A 24,390-nucleotide genomic window follows, 5' to 3' on the forward strand; every position below is an offset into this window, starting at 1 on the left:
GAGCCCTTCTGTTCCTTTTGGGCAGCTCCTAAAGCCAGAGGCAACCATTTCCAGGGACTTCCCAACACAAAGCCCAAAATGAGAGGCCGTGTGTCCACTGGGTCAGGATGTAGCCTGGAAGGGACCCAGAAGCTCCAACTCCATCTCCAGGAGTCGGCAGCCCAGCTCAGAAGAAGGGATTTTAACTGCATTACTAAACGTGGTCAGCTCTTGAAGGGTGAAATCCATTTCTCTTGGCTGTTTGCTTTTCCCTAAGACAATCTGTGAAGCACACAGGAGCTCGACTGCAAGACCGTCCTTTGAAGCCTGGTGAAACTTCACTTAGGGAAAATGTTACCTTAGATGTTTCGGCAGCCTTTCTCAGACTTTTCAAACCAGACAGTTGCATCTGTATCTGCAATCACATATCTAGAAAAGGGCTAAAGACTATATAAAATGGCCTAAAAAGAGAAGCAGCAGGCCAGGGCAAAGACCACCAGTCAGGGAATCGACAGCGTCAAGCCTTACTCCCTGCACCTCCCAAGCACGTGGCCTTGAGAAAATGCCCACCTGTCTCAGCCCCTCCCGAGGCTCAGGAGGGGTAGTGAGGGTCCGTGAAACGTGGGTGAGAAAGGAAAAACTGCAACGGTGTCATTCAGTGAACATGGTTCACATGACCTTTTTTAAATGACTGAGATAAACAATCTACAGTTTAGGGTTAGGGTTAGTTCTTCTCAAACTAATCATCTCTGTAGCATTTTACAACTTTTGAAATACTGGTAGCTGCATTATCTAATTTTAAGATTGTTATTAAGTGGACCATTGAATCTAAAGTGGAGGCTTTCTAAAAGACTAGGAAATGACTGAAGTGTTCAATGCACACCTAGCGCTATACTTTGTCCCACAAAGATTCCCCCACATCCTTGTAAAGTACACCCCCTTCCTGCCCACACCATCACAGTGCAGTTACTAGGATACAGATACATCATATCACCTCTGGGTATAATTAACAACAGAATTTGTTCTTTCCAGTGATGCTAACAAGATTTCAGTTATACTAACCTTAATTTTCTCCTTTGCCATTTCGTCGCTATTACTCTATTAAGTGAACTGGAGACCAACAGCACTTTAACAAATTCTCCAACACCTTTTTTTCTCCTTTGAATTAAATCTTCAACTGGCTGTATGTTTTGCTGAACTACTAATGCTTTCCATGTGTTTTTTTCCAAGTTAAAATACTTCCCATTAGGTATTTCTAACACAACAGAAATTGGTAAAATGCCCAAAGAAGCCGCCTCCCCAAAAATCTGTTTTCTCCAAGTCTCTAGGAAAGACCTGAAAAGTACATGAGTGTACACCCAATCCCTGGAGAATCTCCATGTGGCAGGACACTTGCAAGCCATCCATCTTACTTTTCAGCTCCCAAGCCCTCTGGATATCAATGTCTCTAGTAATGAGACAAAGCATTTGTTTCCTGACATACACTTTTATTGATCCGTGGTAAGAACGAGTCTGTCTCTTCACGGGTATCGGCACAAGCGCAGGGAGCCAGGCACAAGAGTTTGCATTGCACCCCACATGCGGGGCAGACCTGTGAGTGGAAAGCATTATAGGAAAGACACTCTTTTTTAAATAATTAATTAATTTTGGGCTATGTTGGGTCTTCATTGCTGCACGCGGGCTTCCTCTAGTTGTGGCGAGCGGGGGCTATTCTCCTTGTGGTATGTGAGCTTCTCATCGCGGTGGCTTCTCTTGTTGCAGAGCATGGGCTCTAGGCACGTGGGTTTCAGAAGCTGTGGCATGTGGGCTCAGTAGTTGTGGCTCGCGGGCTCTAGAGCACAGGTTCAGTAGTTGCAGCTCACCGGCTTAGTTGCTCCGCAGCATTTGGGATCTTCCCAGACCAGGGATCGAACCGTGTCCCCTGCATTGGTAGGCAGATTCTTAACCACTGTACCACCAGGGAAGTCCCAGGACACTCTTGAAGAAATCGAAAGCACGGTGGCTTCTTTACCAGGGGTTGTTTTCTAGAACTAAGGTTCTGCTGGACAGCAACTTTGGAGTCTAACTGGCAGCACATGGTTTAAACTTGTCTTATAACATCTGCTACAGGTGTCTCCACCAATACGACTACATTCTCCAGTGTCAATTTTTTTGTTGGCTAGAATTTCACTAGCACAATGCAGAGCAAAGACAATGATAATGGTTCCAAGGCAACATTCAAATTCTATCTTTCAACATCTAGAGATCCTTAGAGAGGAGAGTTAACAAAGTCCTATAGGGGCAATGAATAAATCATTTAAATAAGGTAAAATTCATGGGTCAGGGGTGGAGAGCACAAACACGAAATAAACCTGCCAAAAGGGACCCTGATACACCTGCTTTTCTTGCCTGTGCAACTCACATTTTGCTCGTGTCCATATTCCCTTTCTTGATGCCTCTTAATTTCCATAGCTGACCTGAGTTTCCAGCTGTACCTGGAAGGTTCTCGTGCTCTCTCATAGTTTGTGTCTCCTTTTCTTTATTCATCCCCATATTTATGTCTACCTGCATGTCTGCAGATGGTAGAGCCATTCTTTAAATTCATTCTCTAGCTGTTTTTAAATTTTTGGCAACAAATCCTTCCTGATCTATCTATCTACTCTATAGCATTTGTGACAGATATGTTGTTTGACAAGCTAGTGGTATGTTTCACATCCTTCCCATATCCTTTCTTCTGTTCTTGTCGGGGAGGGGGCACATCTGTCAATCACCGTTTGACCGTAAGGCACCTTAGAGGAGCCACCCTACACACAGAGTGGGGAGAGGCTGACAAGCCGACCTCCCCCAGCCCAGACCCAACGGCCTTCTAGACACATGGACATCCTGTGGGGTCTGTCATCTGGGAGCTGAGACAGATTAATAGGAAGCAGATGATAAGAAGTGTTTAATCTGATTAATCCAGAGAGCTTGTTTTTACCTAGAGTGCAGAACTCTGGGCAAAAATGGGTCACAGACTTGCTGGGATATAAAAGGGAGGAGGTTTTAAAAAAAAAAATACAGGCACCAGTCTCCTTCTGCAAAGGGAGACTCAGGATTTCAAACCCAGGCCCGTCTTGTGCCAAGACCACCGCCAGCCACTCAGGGCTCCGTAGAAAGACAGCAGGAATGGGAGTGGGCTCCAGGGTTTATGGAGAATCACTGGATCCCTACATCAAAGGACAGAAAACAGGAAATGTGACCCACGGCACCTAAACCCACTAGCGAAGAGTTTGGTCAGGACACTGTGAGTTTGGCCACTGTGACATCCACAAACAGGGCAGGAGGGAACCCCACCCCTAACCCAAGGCTGCAGAGGCAGGACAAGAACAGAACCAGCCTCCTGTGGGATGCAGGACAGAGTCGGCAAGAAGCCCAGGTCCAAGACCTAGAGTCAGAGGAAGACGGGCAGGGGGCCCAAGAGGGGAAGGAATGACTCTAGAGGTGTCTCCTGCTCAGAGAACAGACTGTTCTACTCTGTTCCTGCAGATACCCAGGACAGTGGGGGCCCTGCCACCTCGGGCAACAGGGAGCCAGCAGCACCTGTGCGGGCCTCCACCCCAGCACCCAGACGGGCTGGTCACCCAAGCTAATGCGTGTCACTGCACAGGCCATGGTGCCTCTGCATCCACGGTGCCAGGGGCTCCTCTTCTTTATTAGCTAACACAGAAGCACCACCCGGGTGCTACTAGGCCCAAGAGCGTCCAAAAGGCATTCTGATGTTAGCAGAAGGCCTAGTTTTCATGGGAGCCCCAAAGAGTCCACATCAAGAAGCAGTAAGGACCACATGGGAATCCAGGTGACACTCAGCAACCCGCCTGAGGGGTGAGGGTAACATGGGAAAAGCTAGCTGGAGGGGAGCCTCCCTGCAGGGCCTGGAGGGCCCAGCTCACACTGAGCAGAGAGGGAAAGACAGTCAGTCAGAAAGCTCGGCAAGGTGGAGAGGACGGAGGAGCCCTGCTCGTATTCACAGGCATAAGAAGAAAGGCAGAACCTGAGAAAGGGATTGGGGAACAAGGTGGGTTGATGGCAGGGCTCAGGGATCATGGCTCCGTTCCCCACCCTCTGCACACAGAAGCCCAGGGCCCTTTACACCATAGCTAGAGGGGGTTCAGACACTGGACAGAAACTGTACCTCACCAGGAGTCCCTGAGCTGCTGTCCGCACCACACACACTCACACACTACCTCCATCACTGCCAGTGAAAGCCGGCACTGAGACAGGGTCCTTCCCCATTAGACTCCACATAGCCTCAGGATCCTTCTCGACACTGTGCCCAGGGAGCCACCTTCTCTACATTGGCTGGCACATGAGCTGAATCCCCACAGTCACTCTTGTACTAGAAGGTTCTTGAAGAAATGCTCCACTGTTTGTCATTCGGCTCTTTGCTGTGACAGAGTAGTGCAAAGCACACAGCTGCATGACTTTGCCTGCGAGAGGAAAATGCTTTGCAAATGATATATTGATGCCTCGCTCTGTTGATGTTTCTGTTGCTGGAAAATGACTACATTTCTGATCAGTGGATGAAGCAGTCTTCTCCTACGTGGTTTTCTTGCCTTAAAAAATATCTTTATCCCTGTGATTTGACCTTTAATGAGAGATGAGACTCATCTCGTGGAGAGCTTAATCCCTTCGGCCACCTTGCCAGCTTCTGCCGAGCTCACCTCAATCTTACGGGCAGACCTCGTCATCTCAGAGGTTTGGGGGAAATGCCTCTAAAAAGTCTAAAGACGCTTTGCACTGGGCTGTTCTTCCTGACTACGAGCACCAATGACACTTGGGAATCTTCAGCCAATTTTTTATCCTTTTGTTTTACTCAATGCTGGATACTTAAAAGTGCCAGGGCTTCCCTGGTGGCGCAGTGGTTGGGAGTCCGCCTGCCGATGCAGGGGACGCGGGTTTGTGCCCCAGTCCGGGAAGATCCCACATGCCGCAGAACGGCTGGGCCCGTGAGCCATGGCCGCTGGGCCTGCGCGTCCGGAGCCTGTGCTCCACAACGGGGGAGGCCACGGCAGTGAGAGGCCCGTGTACTGCAGAAAAATTAAAAAAAAAAGTGCCAGCATTATGAGTCCCAGAAGATCAATCAACAGGGTTCATTTTCTTGATGAGAAGACAGGGTTTGCTTCAGACAACTGAAGCACAGAGGTTTTAAGCCGAACAAAATGCCTTTGAAGTCAGCTGGTAGAAAACACTCAGATACTAACTTTAGGATTCTAATGACTTCAAACCTTATTTTTTTTTTTAATTCTCAATTCCATTCCTTACTCCACAATTCTTCCACTCCTTTTCTCTTCATTATGAGACTTAGTCATCGGAGCCAGCTGGCCCTCTGAACATTTTTCTGGTGTCTGGCAACAGGATCACTTGCTAGGACCAAAAAATTTATTTTCTCTAGCTAACCTCATTAAATGCAGACTTCACATACCGGTCATAGATTTTTTTATTTCTATCTGTTAAGTTCATGCCCACAATATGACCATTGTTTTTTTGAGGGGCTGAAGCTAGATTAAGAAGGCAAGGTATGCATTGTTTGCTACCTTATGTTACATCAAGTGGTCATACTAGAGACTTCCCTGGTGACGCAGTGGTGAAGAATCCGCCTGCCAATGCAGGGGACACGGGTTCAATCCCTGGTCCGGGAAGATTCCACATGCTGCGGAGCAACTAAGCCCATGTGCCACAACTACTGAGCCTGCGCTCTAGAGGCCGCGAACCACAACTACTGAGCCTGTATCCCACAACTACTGAAGCCTGTGCGCCCTAGAGCCCAGGTGCCGCAACCACTGAGCCTGAGTGCTGCAACTACTGAAGTCCGCGTACCTAGAGCCCGTGCTCCACAACACGAGAAGCCACCACAATGAGAAGCCTGCGCACCGCAACAAAGAGTAGCCCCCACTCGCTGCAACTAGAGAAAGCCCGCGTGCAGCAGCAAAGACCCAACACAGCCAACAAATTTTTTAAAAAAGAAAAAAAATCAGGTTTAAAAAAAAAAGTAGTCATACTAAAAATGTGCAAAATAATACAGTGGAGAGGAGCACAGAGGTACAAAAAGCCTGAGGCCTCTCTCGGTACCAAAATCTCATTCCAGCTTCCTACTATCAGCAAAGACCTGTCTCGGCTGCTTGCGGGGACCATCAAAGCAGTGCCCCGTGGCCTTCATTTCTCATGAGGTTTGCCTGGTTGCTCACCACGAAGGCTCCACTCCACTCTCATCCCAATGGGTACAGAGTTCCAAAGGTAACACTGGAGAATCAAAGGCATGTCTCCTCCAATTCATCCACATGCTGTCCTGGATTCTAAACATTCTATACTTAATTAAAACAGGGACAAAGGAGAAGAGAATATAGGGTGAAGAAAACATTATTTTGGAGAAATTTACTTGATAGCATTTTAAGCCCATGAGCCTAAGGTGATCCTGGATCCTTCCGGTCCAATCATGCAGTGGGAAGGTAGGTCTTTGGGGGAGCTGTGTATGGTGCTAGGCCTAAGACAGCAGTCACTGTCCCATGCCTATAATCACTCAATCATTTCTTAGATGGTGAGGAGGGGAAATACCTTGAAAGGAAACAAGGACCCAACTAACTAATGTGAAAAAGGTTTTCTCCCCCTGTCATGCTTTCCTTTGCCATTTCAACTGAAGATTGTTCCCGGTTTGTTGGGGTTTTTTTTAATCCCAAAGAAATCTCATCTAATATCGCCATTTGGAATGGGAAAGAATATGTCACAATGGGGGCTGGTACATCACACATACGATGCATACATTCCTTTGTCTACACATAAACCAAAGGATAATATTTAATGCTATTATAATAAATCTATTCCAGATCTTGCCAATAACAGGAAGTGGAAGGGGAAAGAGGGTTTTTTAATACAAAGGAAGAACTTTGCCTTCTTGGGCATTGATGTTAATTCACACAGTCAAATCCTCTCATCCAACACACTCAGGCCTGAACTAATTAATGGTGAAAACGGATTAAAGCAGAAATCTTTTAAAAATGACACATACACACCTTAAGACTTTAACTTGCAGCCATGGTGACTGACCGTCCTGCTTCTCTGGGATGAGACACAGTTGGTTGCCAGGCACACAGCACAGGAGATGCACCCTCACATCATTTGGGGCATGACCTTTCTTTGAATAAAGGTCTAATGGGACTCCCCGTGGACCTTCCTTCATGAACCACTCACATAATATAGTCTATGATTCCCAATCTCAGTGTCTTAGAACTTAGAAAGACTAGAATCCTTCTGGATTTTTACAACATTCCCCCACCTTCTGTAGTTATCACAACCCACTCATGTTGACAGAAATGCTTTTGTAGTAACTAATTTTGAATCTTTTCCAATATACTCATAGCAGTGACTCTGTATACCTGTATTTAATCAGTTTATAAAACGTTCACATCCCATTTCATTAAATTACATAATTCCAATAGTAAGTGCAACTGGCATAAGCAGGTTTGAGAACAAACACGCTGATCCCGTCAGCACCCAGTTTAACCCTTCAAATAGGAAGACCTGGGCGTCCTGAGAGACAGTGGGCTGGACTGGCTGCTGGGGCTCAGGTGCCATGGAGATGAGATGTGTGTTCACATGCATGACATGGGACTACAGAACAATACACCAGTTAATGCGGTGAGTCAATAATGTGGAAGCTGGTTAGAAAAACCCTGTACTTCAAACATTTTAAGTGTATACTGCCAAAGAATGAATTTTGTTAAAAGGTAGTGAGCTCATTAGGATTTTGATCTAGCCAGTTTGAGTGTAAATCTGCTTTCCACAGCCTTACTGTCCCTGGGAAATACCAATTCGTACTCATGTCCCAAATCTCAACGGGTTATCAGCTATATTTCAACCAATGTTCAGTATTGGTTGTATTCAGCACATGGTATGTGCCTGGATTCGTCCCAGATCCAGGATGAGGGTCAGAAGGGAATTTACCCAAAGTCATAGGTCACAGGCTTTTTCTTCAGGCAGACACGATTTATACACATAAAATAATTTGAAAAATATAAAGCAAGTAATAAAGAAAGCATATTTTGGTGCATATTTTAAGGTCACTCAGTGCTACAGGCAGTTGAGGAGCAGGGTCAGTAATGAAGGTCCTGCAGATCTCGTTTTGTCTCCAACGAGATCACGAACCCTCCTGACGCCCTGACCCTCCAGCCCCTGAGGTTTACGTGTCGGCTACACAATTACTCGCCAACCACAGAGTAAGACAAACACTGTCCCTCGGGACACCTGCAGCCTCACCCACTTCACACCAAATGAAGTAAAATTACACAGCTTCCCCTCCACATCCAGCTGTTCCCTCACCCCATCCCTGGGTCTCCAACAGGAAAGCAGGGAGAAAGAAGAGGAACCAGAGACGATTCCCTCCACTCCACCCATGCATGCCACACTCCAGGTGTAGACTGGGCCTCGACAGGATGATTGATGCTCTGCTAATTGCAGACCTGAATTAAGACCACAACATGTATTAAATAAACACAAAATGACTCAGATATGGAAAACTTCTATGCATAAAATGAAATTTAGTTCCTTTCTTTTTCCTTTTTATATTACATACTTGCCTCAACTTGGCCCAATGCCAGGAGGACACCTTCCCATGGAGACTGTCTACTTAGCGTAAATTACCACTTTTGTTACCATTTAGCCCACGTGTATAATGGGGAAAGCAATGGGTCCCGGAAAATCAATGGCTGCAGGAATGGGCGTCAGTGGGGTTTCCCGAGTGACCGCAGGCAAGCCATCTGAACCACAAATACGTCCGCTCAACACCGTATTGCTCTGCATCCACGTGTGTCCTGTCCTGCACTGACCTGAGGCTTCCCTTCGATCTCCTGAGACCACAGCCTGGAGCTTCAGGCCCCACTTCCCCACAGGGAGCTGCAGAGAGCCACCAGAAGGCACGTAAAGGTCACTTCAGATTGGGATTGACATGTATACACTGATGTGTATAAAATGGGTGACTCATAAGAACCTGCTGTATAAAAAAATAAATTTAAAAAAAAAAGGTCACTTCAACTGGCTGGAGGTTCACACTGGCACAGCCCCAGGAAGAACCCCATCTCTCCCAGCATTGCCAAAAAGAACCTCATCACCGATGTGTCTGTCTTACCTCGAGCTCTGTTCACGAACCAAACAGCAAAGGCAGCCAGAATGAGACAGGGTTTCCAAACCTTGCCAGAAACCGCTTCCCTCAAATCTCTAACAATATATGACAGGGGCTAACCCCAGCATAGATAGCAAAATGGTGACTATTGCATTTCATTCCCGTAAGTGGCATTAATCATCACGTTTCATCACTGAGGGCAGATGACAAGCATCCCCTCCGGCAGATGTCACTCACCGATGCAGGCGTGGACCCTCACGGACAGCTGTGTCCTCAGGATGATGCTGTGCTTCTTGCCCCGCCTAACGGAGACAGGAGACAAAACATACATGGGCATCAGAGGAGTCAACAGGGTGACCCTACCTGCTGTCAATCAACTTGACGGTTCGCCTCGGACACCCACACCTGGTAGAGGCTCTCGATAAGCAGGAGCCTACACAGAACAACAATGTATCCTGAAACGCTGTGACGTCACAGGGCTTTACGGGAAATAAAACGATGAAGTCTGACTCTGTTGGACTGGCACACACATTTCACTGCCAAACCCGGTCCACTCCACAGAGTTCCGTGTACTCGTGCCTGACCATGTTGGGAAATTTTTAAAATCTGTGCCCATGAAGTGAAATCCCTGGAATGTAACAGCACAGATCTGCTTGATCATTCCCATGGCTATTTTTACATGTTTTTGCATATCGGGAAAGGACACACATAGTGGGGTAATCAGCAAGAGCTGTTTTGCTGTGTATCAATTCAAGACATGGCTTTTCCCTGAAGACAGGAGTCAGCAAAGGGGGCGTGTAGGCTATTTGTCAGCAGAATGTCAAGGTACACCACACCTTGTCTCATCTTTGCTTCCTTTCACTTCACTTCTTATAAAGGAAGGAAAAGGATGGCCCCCTCCCCAGTTCTCCTCCCATGAGGGCTCAGCCCGCTTTTACAGAGAAGGACCGAAGCCCAGAGCAGATGAGAGAAGATAAATGGGGAGAACATGAGTCCTGGCTACCTAGGGTAGCAAAGGCTTTGAGGTTTGAAGAAAGGGGGAAGCCAGTGGACAAAGGTAAAATGGAGCCAGGAACCAGCAGAGGAGCGGGTAACCAGCTCAGTGGCTGAGTTCCCTCCCCATCAGGGCTTCATGTATACCAGTCTCACAGTACTTTCCCGCTTCCTGGTTTTGTGGTTGTGCTGGAGCAAAAGAGGACAGAAATCTCACCAGGGCACACTTAATATTGTGATAGGAAGTCACAGGAATTATATTATAGTACTGAAACAATCATATTTTTTATTCTTGAGACCAAATAAGAGGGGAAAGTATGGTTTAAAAAAATTTTTTTTGATTCTTTTAAAGGAGAAAAGAAAACCACTTGCATGGTCCTACAAAAACATGCAGCAGCCTGCAACCCGGCAGCTCCTCGTGGGCAGAGAATCTGCATTCACAGTCCCTTCAAATGCAGCCAAGACCCTCCTTTTTAGTTAAACTATGTGCAAGGTACTAGCCTCGAGTTTACACAAATACACAACACTCGACCCATCTTCAGAAGACAAGTTTGAGATTCCTATAAACACAGACTTCTTCAAAACTTTCTTCCTCACACAGAAAAAATCTTTTTCTCTCTTGACAGTCCTTTACAGGTGAGCTTTCCATTTGGTATTTTTCTTGTTTCTAGTTGTGGCCTCCTCTTTTCTGTCTAGAGAAGTTCCTTTAGCATTTGTTGTAAAGCTGGTTTGGTGGCCCTGAATTCTTTTAGCTTTTGCTTGTCTGTAATGCTTTTGACTTCTCCATCAAATCTGAATGAGAACCCTGCTGGGTAGAGTATTCTTAGTTGTAGGTTTTTCCCTCTCATCACTTTAAATACATTGTGCCACTCCCTTCTGGCCTGCAGAGTTTCTGCTGAAAAGTAAGCTGATAACCTTATGGGGATTCCCTTGTGTGTTATTTGTTGCTTTTCCCTTGTTGCTTTCAACATTTTCTCCTTACCTTTAATTTTTGTCAGTTTGATTATTATGTGTCTCAGCATGTTCCTCCTTGGGTTAATCCTGTATGGGAATCTCTGTGCCTCCAGGAGTTGGGTTACTGTTTCCTTTCTCATGTTAGGGAAGTTTTCAGCTATTATCTCTTCAAATATTTTCTCAGGCCCTTTGTCTCTCTCTTCTCCTTCTGGGACCCCTATAATGTGAATGTTGGTGCATTTGATGTTGTCCCAGAGGTCTCTTAAACTGTCCTCATTTCTTTTCATTCTTTATTCTGTTCTGTGGCAGTGACTTCCACCACTCTGTCTTCCAGCTCAATGATTCGTTCTTCTGCCTCATTTATTCTTTTTTTTTTGGGGGGGGGGGCTTATTTATTCTGCTATTGATTCCTTCTAGTGTACTTTTCATTTCAGTTATTGTATTCTTCAACTCTATTTGGTTGTTCTTTATATTTTCTGACTCTTTGTTAAAATCTTCTTGTAACTTCTCGCCCTGTGCATCCATGCTCTTCCCGAGTTCTTGGATCATCTTTACGATCATTACTCTGAACTCTTTCTCAGGTACGTTGCCTATCTCCACTTCACTTAGTTGTTCTTCTGGGGTTTTATCTTGTTCCTTCATCTGGAACATATTCCTTTGCCATCTCATTTTGATTAAATTTCTCTAGACAGTCCTGATGTTGACATTCCTTCAATTCTTGTGATCATACTAGGAAGAAAGTTCCCATTAGTGCACTGAACTGAGCTGCTGAACAGCCTTTTGTGTGAATTCCCAGGAAAGGTATTCTGGGGTGGGGGCAGCAGCCACCAGGCTTGCAGCCTCACCCAGTGCTGAGCCAGGGGCTCAGCTGGGAGCAGAAACCAGTGAACCCCTGATGACGGCCAGACCCTAACTATTAGAAACAGCAAACCCAAAGTTCTTTAATCTGGAAGATTTTTTTGTAACTCATGTTATCAGCAGTTATGAATCAAAAATAAATACCAAATGGACAGTAGACAAAATACATGCTTTAGATGCCCAGAGGGGAAGAAGCACGGGATGGCAGGAGAAAATATTTCAGAATTCCTCAAAAGTTCTAGAGAAGTTCACAAGGGCCCATTGATAGCCCCCACTTTTATCTTCAAACAACCACAAAGTTGCATTTTGAGGAAGTGCTTCAGTGTTCCCACAGAATTCTCCAGTCCCACAAGGACTGGAGACTGACCAGTCCCACAAGGACTGGTCACAAGGGATCCAGGCACCTGCATAAGAACTAGGACAGTGTTTCTGAGGAAGCCATCAGCACACCACTCTGGAGGTATCATCTTTTCTGCATTTTTCAATGTTTGTACATTGAGAAACCAGGCAATCAGACTGGTTAAGTTAAACCCTAATAGAATTTAGGAGAGCATAGAACAAAAAAGGCCTATTTTTAAGTAGTTTTATCACTTATAATTCCTCTGCTTCAATATATTCACCTCCTTCCCTGCCTGCCCCTGTACACAAAATCCTACAATGAAAGAAACCTGAGTGGAATTGGGGACCAAAGGCTGTGGAAGTCCCTCAACAGGGAATGAGGGTCCAAAGCCCAGGAGTCCCTGGCAAAGGAGGGGGCCTTCCAAAGCAGAGACCAGGGAGTGGTGAGTGCAGCCAGGTCCACAGAAGTTGTCCTTCATCTCCCCCTGCAACCCCTACTTTCTCTCATCTTTGACGCAGGTACCACTGTTGTGCCCACTTTGCAGATGAGGGAAGCAAAGCTTGTAGTAATGACGTAACCTGCATAAAGTCACATAGCTGATGGAAACAGACCAGGGCTGAAAGCAGAGTGTCTGACTCCACCGTCACCCGCACCATCCTGCCTTTTGCTGTGTGAGTGCCTCGCTATATCACCTTCTCCAGCACTTTCTAAGCATAAAAAGTGTCCCAGGTTTTTTAAAGAACTGATTTGACCTCAATACTAAAATCTAACAAAAAAGGACACAAAAAATTAAGATGAAAATATCTAAGAAAATATTAGCAAACCAAAATAACAAATATGTGAATTTAATAAAATAGGACCAAATAAGGTTTATTCTAAGAATTCAAGAATTACAAGATGTCCATGTTTTATTTATCTATATCAAATATCAATGTATAGACGACACCCGTCGTAAGGTCCTTTAAATTTGATAGCTTCCCTACCTCCACCACAATATTTTGTAATTGGGTAATGCTGATTGTTATGTATTTCTTCTATATATGCCATCTTGCTGCTAATATGGATTCTAAAAATCGTTTGGCTTATTCTCTTGGCTTCTTTCAGGGAAATAATCATTTCATACATCTAAAAATAATCACTTTATCCCCACTTTTCTAGTAAATATGCCCTTGTCTTCTGTTTCCTGGCTAAAACTTTCAGAGGAAAATTAAATAATCATGGATATACTTTCCCCTGCCCCCAGTGGGATACTATGTCAGTCTGAGTTCAGAAAATAATAATCATAATAGTTGTTAACATTTATGGAATGCTTATCGTGTGCCAGATGAGGTTCTAAGTACTTTCTACAGATTTAGTCTTCAGAAAACTCCTATGAAGTAGGTAATATTATTGCCATTTTTAAAGTAAGGAAATCGAGGCCCAGAAGAGTTATGCGACGTAGCTGAAGTCACACAGAAAGTGACAGAGCTCGGACCCAACCCAGGCAGTCTGACCCCAGACTAGCACCTAGCACCTCCCTGAAGCTGCCTCCCAGGTGGGTGTTCCTTCATCCATTCCCTCATTCCACACATGTTCACTGGTGACTAGTGCGTGCTGGACTCTATGTTCGATCCACAAAGGATCGTCTGCCTCAAGACAGCAATGCGGAAATCCTGCCTGCTAGCCTGCCGGGCAGATTTTGGACTGAAGACTGCAACATCAATTCTCACCTGAATTTCCAGCCTGCTGGCCCACTCTACAGATTTCAGACTTGCCAGCCCCCAAAATGGTGTGAGCCAGTTACTGGAAGTAAGTCTCTCTAGACAGCCTAGCTGGATTAGATAGATGAAACTAGATTAGACTAGATGGATAAGACATATCTTATTGGTTGTATTTCTCTGAAGAACCCTAATACAAACATTGATTATTTGCCTTCACGGAGCGTCCATGTTCTAAAACTGAAACCAGTGGGAGGCTGTCAGTGTGTGTTCACCATAAGCACTTTAATGGTCCTTTTCTCCCAATATTGGCTTGCCGTATCAGCATCATAGCAGCCTCTCCTTCCAAGTCGGCCTGTTTGCAGCAGAGTGAAATGGGGGTGCATCAGTTACTAGAATCTGGTGACCCAGAGGCAAAGGCAGTTTAGTTTGACCTAAAGCTCCCCACGGAGATTCAGATCCCATTCCTATCAGCACAGCCACTGCCAGAAAAGTAGCACAGGCCTCAGAGACTAGCCACAGCCAACCGGCTGCCCATACCCAAGGTCAATGCTACCCAAGTGATGAGAGGACTAAAATAGATGCTCAGTTCAAGGAGACTCCAGCCGAAGCACACATGCCAGGGACTTGATGGCACTATCGCTGAAGGAACTTCCTGCAACTTCCCGGTTTCTCAGAACACCTGAGCTTCTCCTGCAATAATGTCTATGGCCTTGGGAAAAAGATCTGGTGTAACCAAATACCGCAGAACCAAGTCTGTTGGTTCTGAACTCGTGTGTTTCAGTCCTGTCCCTGTCTCTCAAGAAAATATTTTTATAAAAATAACATACAAAGTCTTCGTAATGTAAGAACAAGTGCTTACATTATTTTGAGTGGCATGGAGCCAAAGGCTTGAAGACTTTTTCTTGCAATCAACAGCAGAATCGATGCCCCCAAATATTCCTCCACTCAAATTAGAACTAAACTATGATTTCAGTCAAGAGTAGAAAACAGGGCTTCCCTGGTGGCGCAGTGGTTGAGAGTCCGCCTGCCGATGCAGGGGACGCGGGTTCGTGCCCTGGTCCGGGAAGATCCCATGTGCCGCGGAGCGGCTGGGCCCGTGAGCCATGGCCGCTGAGCCTGCGCGTCCGGAACCTGTGCTCCGCAACGGGAGAGGCCACAACAGTGAGAGGCCCACGTACCGCACAAAAAAAAAAAAAAAAAAAAAAAAGAGTAGAAAACATACACTGGACAATGCAGCAGAAGCAGAGATTAGGGGCCCCCCAGCAGCTGCCCCAGGATAAGCTTCCTCTTAGTAAGCTTCTGAAACTGTGAGACTCAGCCCGTGCTCTGCCTGAGGAATGAAGAGGATCTGGACCAGTCATCAGCTAGTAAAAGGAGAGTACTAGTGAAGATTAACTTGCTCAGAAGCTCGAAGTCCAAGAGAGCTGGTTGCCACTACATTCGTCTCCAGATGCATTCTGGTCTCCCTTAGGAGATGGTAGTGGTGAAAAGCTAAACTCTGAAGCCAGCTATGTGATCCCGGACAAGTTACTTAGCCTCTGTGAGCCTCAGCTTCCTTGTCTGCAACATAGGATAATATTGTGCTTGTGGTGTCATATCTAAGAAACGAAGACTTACTCCTATTTTCTTCTAAGAGTTTTACAGTTTTAGCTTTTCCCCCTCAGGTCTCTCCTAGTAGGAATGAAGCCTCTGTTCAACCCATTCACAACTCGCAGCTCCTACGCAATCCTGCTGTCTCTCCTCCTCAGCCCCACATTCTCCCCTTGACCTATCTCCACCTGCCTCCACCCCACTACTTTTCTGCTTCCTCTCTCCCCAAGGACACCACAAATCTCCTCCTTACTACACCCCTGGCCTTGCCTGGGTACTGTCACAACGTGATTTCTCCATGGCATAGTGTTCTTAACTGCCCCTTCTTTGAAATTTTCTCCTTGCTGAGGCAGACATTGCCAGTTACCCACCGATATGCATTTCCCCCTTTTGTCTTATAAAGAGAAGCTGATTTTGTTTGGGGTGACAGTGTACCCACCTAAAACTATATTTTCCAGTCTCCCCGGCTACCAAGAGTGGCCACATGACACAGTTCTCTTCAGTAAACTGCAGACGGAAATTGCTGGTGGAGGTTCTGGAAAAACTCTCTAAAGGGGGCAGACCCAGCTGGCACCAACATCTGTTCTTCAATCTTCCCATCTAAGGCAGGGACCTCATACCCTTAGTAATAAAGGTAGAGGGTTGGCTGGACACAAGCCCAAAATTCATGGTATAATCATGGACCTAAGTTCTGGACAATGGCATGTGACTGAAAGCTATGTGCACACAGAATGGACATTCACCCCCTATGTCCACTTCCTTCTTCCTGGCAGCTGGGATGCAGATGAGAAGGGAAAAGGGAAAGCCATCACTCTGGACACAGAGATGGAATTCTCATTTTCAGGACGGTATGGGTGCTCCACCAGTCCAAGGAAAGTTGTCTATATTTCCACTCTTACACAACAAAGAAATTTTTACCTTTATATTTAAACTCCACAATTTGTAATCTATCAGTTACATCAGAGAAAACTATACCCTAACCAACACAGGACTTCCTGCCCTGATGAGATGCTGGAGGGAGAGCAGCTATACTGTAACTATGATGAAGCATGAAAGGTGAAAGCTACGTCATCAGGGTGGTGGAGTAGAAAGGTAAAAGGAGGCTGGGCTCCTAAGAGCATCTTGTAATCAACATATTGTCTTCAAAACGGCCTAATTATCTACCTCTTTTTTTAAACAGACTTCATTTTTTCAGAGAAGTTTTAGGTTTTCAACTCCCTTCCTCCAAGGGGTCACCTCCAGTCTCTCTGGTCCTTGATGTTTCTCACCTGAGTGCCAGGCCAATATTTCTCACCTGGCCACCTTGCACCTTGAGCGTGGCTTGACGTAACCTCAGAATAACATGTATAAACCTCTTCTCCCCCTCCCCAAACTGCCCCCCGTAACCTCACTACTTCTCTAAGTAGTCCACCGTCCACACACTATCCACCTAATGGCATGTGTCCATTTTATCCTCCTGTTTGTCTCTGCTCAACTAGTATCACATCTCCAGATTCCCCCAATGGTCCAGGCCCCAGTCCACCCGCCTTCCTCAGCCACCAGGTTCAGACCCATTAGGTCACTCCCTTCCCCCATCACAGTGGGCCACACCGACTGCAGCCTCCCTGTTCAAGGTTCTGTCCCCTCACCCCGCCCTCCCTGTTACTGGAGGAGTTCTGTGAGGGCTCCTTCTGTGCAGGCCAGTCTTCTTCTGACTCCTACCCATACCATAGAGCCAAGCACCCACGTGGGCTCCACCACTCCTACTTGACTCCATCTTTGTCCTGTTATACAATCTGGCATTTGAGGGAACTTAGAGCCATGCCAGTTCCACTGTCCACTCAGCACGGAAGCTCATCTGTCTTGTCCGGGCATTCCTAAGCGGCTTTCCCCCCCGGTATTTGAAGGCACTGGCCTAGCACTGACCCGGAGCAGGTGTGCAGGGGCCTCTGGGCTGCTCCGCTAAGCTCAGCACTGAACCACCCCCCTGCCCCACAGGGCACCTTTTGTCTGAAAAGGGCCAGTTCTCTCATCCACCAGGACCGGAGCAGGGCTTGGTGGTCGGCTGAGAAGACGGGAGACCCTTAATCCTTCGATGATTTGCCAAAAGAGCCTCAGACGACAACACACCTGCGCTCTCAGCTGCAGATCATCACTTACGAGGAAAAGTGGAGGGAAACCCTTCCCTGCGTCCCATCCACACCCTAACCAGAATCTCTCTTTTGTCCAGGTTTTTTGTTTGTTGTTCAGTTTGGTTCTCTGAGTTCAGCTGGTTTTTAGATTTAGGTTTAAAATGTATTTTAGGTGATTTCCCATTCTACCAGGTCCAGATGCAGAGGAAACAGGACAGAGATGTGACTGGATGAGGTTAAGTAAGTATCAGACAGTAAGAAGGGAAAACGACTTCTTACTCCTTCAAACTTGACATCTGGAAGGTAGAGAACTCTTTTGAGAATCTGATGAAAGGCGCTGAAACCCCTCTCCACCCCAAAACCCTGCATATCCACAAACTGCAGAAATCTCAGGGGTTCTTGCCCCCCGACACACACACGTGGATCCTCGGCGCTCATGAGCTGCAGGCTGAGAAGTTAGGTGTCTAAGAATCAAACCAGAGCTCTCCCCAAACCCTTTCGTCCCTCCAAGCACATCCACTGCAAGGCTGGCGGGGTCGGCGCCCACCTGCCCCTGCGAATGGGCTTCCTCACAGCCCTTCCCACGTCCAGGCTTCACGTCCTTCATCTCTGAGCCACAAGCCTCCCACTGTGGCTCCACCCACCCCACTCCACAGGTTTTCATCTGACGTTCCCCACCTCTACCTAACGCAGTGGGGACAGGAATGGGGGTGGCGGGATGAGGAAGATCAGAGATAAGCACTGTCTCAGCGCAGGCCCAACGGGAGTCAAGCCGAGGAAAAGGTGAGCGCCCTGAGGTCCTCCAGGTCAGGAGCACCTGGGGATGCGTACACCCCGTCCAACAACCACACTGGTCCTCACAGCATCCCTGAAGGCCCGTGCTTCTCAGGCCCACTCTGAGCTCTACCACACCTCAACCTGCTGTCCTTACTACCTTTGCAAAGCCCCACTCTGTCATCTTCAGAGCTAACCTCTAACCCCACTTCTCTGTGACAGTTCCCTGTGCTCCGGTTTCCTTTCAGAGGCAGTGAGGGTGGGACTAAGCAGAAAGGTCAGGGGTGGGGGGTTGGGGAGGTAGAATCTGGCCCAGCTCTGCCCTGTGGGTAAGTCTCCAACCTTGGTTTTCTCAACTAAAACAATGAGATCTCCCAGTGATGGACCTGCACAGACCCCATCCCAGGTCTAAAATCTGGTGATTCCCATTTCAGTGTATCATCTCAAATTCTGACCGTAATTATAGTAAGGGCTACTAGTTTTGGGGTTTGTATTACATGCTGGGAACCAGCTTAATGTTTTAGATGCATTTTACCTATTTACATTTAGATAAAATCATCACATTTGACCTTGCAACAACCCAAGGAGGCAGTATTATGATTATATTACCCCACTTACAAGGAAACTGAGGTTTGGAGAGGTGAAGTAACATCCCCATGGCCACACAGCCATAAGACTAACTGCAAAGCCCATGTCCCTAACCACTGTGCAGCGCTGCTCTCTGCTACGCTCTGCTTGGGCAACAGAGACCCTGGTGGGATCCCTGCTCATACAAGGAGGGAAATGGGCTTGGTTAATATTGTCCTCATTTTATAAATAAATTTTATAAACTCCCATCAGAGGTAAAGTGGCTTGCCCAATGTCCCACGATGGCAGGGTCGGGAATAATAACCCAGGGGCTTTGGCTTCCGCTGTACCCTGCTGTGCCTGCTAACTTCGCTGGCTTTGGAAGGCAATACACAGACCTGGCTCTACTGTGCTAGCATAATAATTGCTTTGTCCTTCTACTTTTGAAGGTCTTTCTCCTCTTCTCCAACTAGCTATAGTCTGAGTGATCCTTCTAAACAAGGGGTAAGTTAAATTTTAGTCCGGCATAAAAGAGCAGCATATTGGACAAGAACAAAGAAACCAACTCCTCCACAAGGAAAACGGACTCAGAACACACTGTACCAACACCACCACCATCTCCATACAGCCTGCCACCCATCTTCATGAGATGGCCACAACATGAGCAGGTATTTTCCTATAATTTACACCAAAACATCAAGAGAAAGAATGGTTTCATTTGCCCTTTTCATTCCTCGACAGGGCAATTCTTAACTAGGAAGAAATTATAATTTAACTCCCATTCGAGGGTGACATGAGTTCTCAAGCACACAGACTTTGCCAAGTGCCACGCTTCTAGGAGAGGACCTAGGAGGGACACTCAGTGCAAGTGACACTGCAGATGTGCCCAGACACCTGCCACCTGTGCAGGAAATCTCCATCGGCAGGCTGCTTCCAGCCAGCTCCCAGTAACTTGCCATGTGCCACCAGTGCTCAGGGCTGGTAAATGACCTGGGGATCGCTAGGGTGACCCGGCAATGCCAGGACAGCACCATCCTGGCGTGTCTTCTGCAACCCAGGCCAGGGACGGGGGATCTCCCCACCAGAGATCAGTAGAGGTAGATTCTTCACATTCTTCCAGACACAGAAGAATATCACCCTGAGTACGTTCCAGAGGACAAAGGGTGGGCCCCACAAATGAAGACTATTTCAAAGTCTGGGGTGAGTTTGGGACACAGCAGTCAAATGTGCGGCTACCCGACATCGTTTGGGTCACCTTCCCCTGTTTGCAGTTTCCCACATTGTGAGTCCTGCCTTCTCATCTTGCCATAAATCATTTCCCCAGCATCCCGTGCTGGTGGAAATGTGGTGCAGAAATGTGATCAAGGCTGCATCTGTCAGATGAACCCATGGCTGGCCAGGTGATAGTTCAGAAGGGAGCAAAGTGAGAAGGAATGCCCCAGGATCCACTCCAGGGAGCTTGCAGCGGGCTCCCTGGCTCTTCAGGAACGGCCACAAAGGGACTTCCAGCATCTGGACACTGGAGTTGACAGTGCGAGCTGTAGCATCAGGGCCAGGTGACGGAGCAACCCTGCGGTGGGTGCTACTGCAGCTAGAGCCAGTGTGTCAGCCTGGAACTGAGGATGTCCTTGCAGGAACCAACCGTATGTCCCCACCGGTACATATGTACATCTTCAGGAGAACCTGAAATGCCATTTCCCAGAAGCTCCTGGGACGGAGGAGGATCACAGACTTGGGAACCAGTCACACCTGTGTTCAAACGTGGCTCCACCATCTACCGGCTCTGCCTCCCTGGACGTGTGATTTAACTCCTGGCCCTCGGTAGTTTCAAATGAAAAATGGAGACGATAAAATCCAATTCCATGTTTGTGGTATTAACAGAATGAACTATTAAACAAACATACTGTGAAATAAGGTGCCTAACACAGTGGGTGGCATAGCAGGTACTCCACAAAGCTTTATTTTCTTCCACTCTTAACTCTTGATATTGTTATCTAACATATTAACACTTTTTTCCTAAGCTGCCATCTCCAAACCAGTCAAGATTTGATAAGAAGGAAAAAATATCAAACAGGTCATGGTCTTCAAGCACAACACCACTAGAGACATTTTTCAAATTGGCAGTGATCTACTCATAACACTGCTGGGATCTGTTTGATCAATGAGACATGAAGTCATTAGACTGTCATCCAGCCTGAATGCTGACATGTTAAATAAAAGGATGTCATTATCAAGTACTTTGTAAAAACTACAGCAATGGATTTCCTCAAATCTATCAGTCTTATAATGTCAATTTTTTAAATGATGATGAGTAGAATCTGATGTGACTTAATAATGATACGCTTCACGTGTGTACAGCCTCTGGCAGTTTCCAGGGTCTTCTGTGACCCTTGGAACCACTCAGGAGACAGGAGGGGCATCCTCAGAGAACCTGCCTGGTTCCTACCAAGGACCCTGGTCTTGGTGCTCAAGTTCATGCCATTCAGGAATACATTCTGGGACCCTGCCATTCACCTGGCCACCAGTGCTCACTAAGTGCCTATAACATGCTGAGAAAACACTAGGCTGGATATTCAGACAGGCCCAGTTCTGACCTAGCAGAGTTTCAGTAGCAGAGAAGAGGGACAATTAAGGGAGAAAAGACCATAAGTTGTGATGGGTGTTAAAGCAGGGGAAACTCAGGAAGTCATCGGTACACACTGGTGTTAGGTAGGAAACAAACACTAAGAAGCTTCCCATTTTTCCTCCTTTTTTTGAGCCATTCATGAAAAATCAGCAGTCTCAGATAATATTCATCTGACTGTAATACATTTTTAAGTCAGGCAAGGTAGCTTCAAAACAAATTTTGGGGAGGTCCTTGGACACCGATGAAGATGGCTGGGCATTATTTGGAAAGGAACGGGGAGCCTCTGAAGGTGTCTAAGGAGGAAGGCGATAAAATCAGAGATAAACTTGGCTCTAGATGAATGAGGAATAGAAAGGGAGGTGGGGGGCCCCCATCCAAACAGTATTTCAATAATCTAGTAAATATATAACAGTATCTTACAAATATTAATGTCTTGGTTTGGGCAAATTTGCCCTGGTTATGTAATATGTTAACACTATGGGAAGCTGGGTAAAGTGTATTTGGGAAATATCAGTGCTTTATTTTCAACTCTTCTGGAAGTTAAAAATCATCTCAACGTGAAAAGTTTAAAAAATCTGGAAAAGGATAAAACAATTACTAGAAAAAATCATCTAATAAATAGGGGAATGGCTAAGTGTATGACAATATTCCTACCGTGGTTTTGCTTTCTGTACACCTCTGATTTTTTATGTAGACTGCCTTATTCAGACTCACAGCAATCAGAAATATTAAGCAATCCTATATGTAAGCTAAAAGTAACTTGATGTTAATTAACATAATTAAGAATTATTTTCTCCACAGTATAAAATGACCTGCAGAGGCATCTGCCAATAAAACTTAATATCCAGTAATTGATCGTTAAAAACAATACATAAAACAGCTGTCAATCCACTAAAATTTGGAAAGTACTAATTTAAGTATATTTGGTTTAAAAAAAAACAGACTATTAAATACCATGTGCTTAATTAAACTACACCAGAAATGTTCCTACTCCTGAGTAGCTTTATCAAGAAGAGCTACTCCAGGGGGCTTCCCTGGTGGCGCAGTGGTTGAGAGTCTGCCTGCCGATCAGGGGACACGGGTTCATGCCCCGGTCCGGGAGGATCCCACATGTTGCGGAGCGGCTGGGTCCATGGGCCATGGCCACTGAGCCTGCATGTCCGTAGCCAAAAAAAAAAAAAAAGAAGAGCTACTCCAATTCAAAAGGGTCTGCGGTTACTACTGGTGAATCACTTGCATCTCCCTTCTTTCTGTGTGACTGTGAGTGAAGACAAGGTCAAAGCTATGGTGGTTTCTCCAAGATATTTTAAGGCCTCAATGAACCCCCATTTCGTGGAAAGTTGGGACCAGCTGGGAGGGACAGTTGTCGCTCTTACCCAGTGTCATCCTGGAAGCCTTCTAACTCGTCCCGTTGCTCGGCCAGGGTGGCCTCCAAGTCCAGGTAGGTGCCGTTGTGGGAGAGCTGCAGCGTGCAGTCATCTAGCTGCAAGAGAAAGAGTCTGTTATGCCCAGCCTGCTCCTGGGATGGGGATCTGTACAGGGAAATCACATCAGGTTGCCCTCATGTGTTTTTTAAAATCCAGCATTATTCTGAAATTTGGATCCTAACTAGAAGAAGTAGCATGTTCGTACAAATAGACTGGAAGCAAACCGCAAAAGAGGTAGACAGAAATGGCACCCACTAGGGGAGTGATATTGACGTGGACAGGGGAGAGAAGTACCAGGCACTGGGCTAACGCCACTTTCCACTCTGAGGGGCCCAGGGGAAGCCATGGATTTGGGGAGTGGAGACCAAGATGCCGATGGGACCACTGATTGAGAGACACAGAGTTTAAAAGGCAAATCTGGTGGAGAAAACATGCTGTTTCCTTTGACTCAGCGAGAAGCCTCCTTATTCAGAGTCTTTGGTCATACCTGGACCATTATAATTAATAGTCGCTCAATAAACATTTTTACAATTGAACAAAAAGAAACATTATCCATCTGAATGACAATATATCCAAATTACAACACACCAAAGAGGACCTTAGGTCTCTTTGTCACTAGCCTCATTTTTGGAAAACTTATTTAACAAATCTTATATATTGTTAATTACATCCCATTCATAATTCTAAGCACTTTACATATGTTACATCATTTGATTCTCACACAAACTCTTCACTTCTTTTGGTATCCCCATTTTACAATGAGGAAACTGAGGCACAGAGAGAGACTAAGTTACCTGCCCAATGTCACATCTGATAAATAGTGGAGCTGGGATTTGGATATAGGTGATTTCAGTCCAGGTCATGCTCTTGACCACTGTGCTCTGCATCTTCTCTATGGCCAGAGACCTTCTAAGGACTTGAAAATATGCTTTCAAAACACAATTTATGTCATCTGAGTGTTCTGGTGTGGCCAAGGTAACGCCACGTATTTACCAACCCCATTCCCTTTTCCCCCTGGGAACAGAGACCACATATCCCAGGCCTGTAGTTGGGCTACTACCATGTAACTGAGTGCTGACCACTGGAATATCAGTGAAAGGAAAGAAAGGTCCCAACCAGCCTGGCCATAACACCCCTGCAGAACCACCCACCTTTCTTCTCGTGCCTGTGGCTAGATGCAGAGGAGCCAGAGAAGACTCCCAAGTCTGGAAACCGACAGACCCTGGAGAGAAACAGCTCAGGTTCCTGAATCACTGCATGGAAGAGGGCATTCTGCTGCCTAGCCTCTACTGACCCATCCTGGACAGTGACAAGAGCAAGACGTGAGCCTTTGTGGCATTA

General features: G+C 46.3%; 1 protein-coding gene across 7 annotated transcripts in view; it reads right to left on the reverse strand.

Annotated features, from left to right (window-relative positions):
* Window positions 1–24,390, reverse strand: part of FHOD3 (formin homology 2 domain containing 3) — a gene marked incomplete at both ends in the record, with an annotated part of 492,573 nt that overhangs the window by 409,287 nt on the left and 58,896 nt on the right. For all 7 annotated transcript variants that reach the window (XM_082852719.1, XM_082852718.1, XM_082852717.1 and 4 more), the window contains 2 exons: window positions 9,347–9,411; window positions 22,999–23,105. In XM_082852719.1, coding sequence (XP_082708845.1) covers window positions 9,347–9,411; window positions 22,999–23,105 — 172 coding nt within the window. The remainder of the gene's footprint in view (window positions 1–9,346; window positions 9,412–22,998; window positions 23,106–24,390) is intronic.

This window comes from Leucopleurus acutus (assembly GCF_964270905.1).
Source record: "Leucopleurus acutus genome assembly, chromosome: 13".
NCBI lineage: Eukaryota > Metazoa > Chordata > Mammalia > Artiodactyla > Delphinidae > Leucopleurus > Leucopleurus acutus.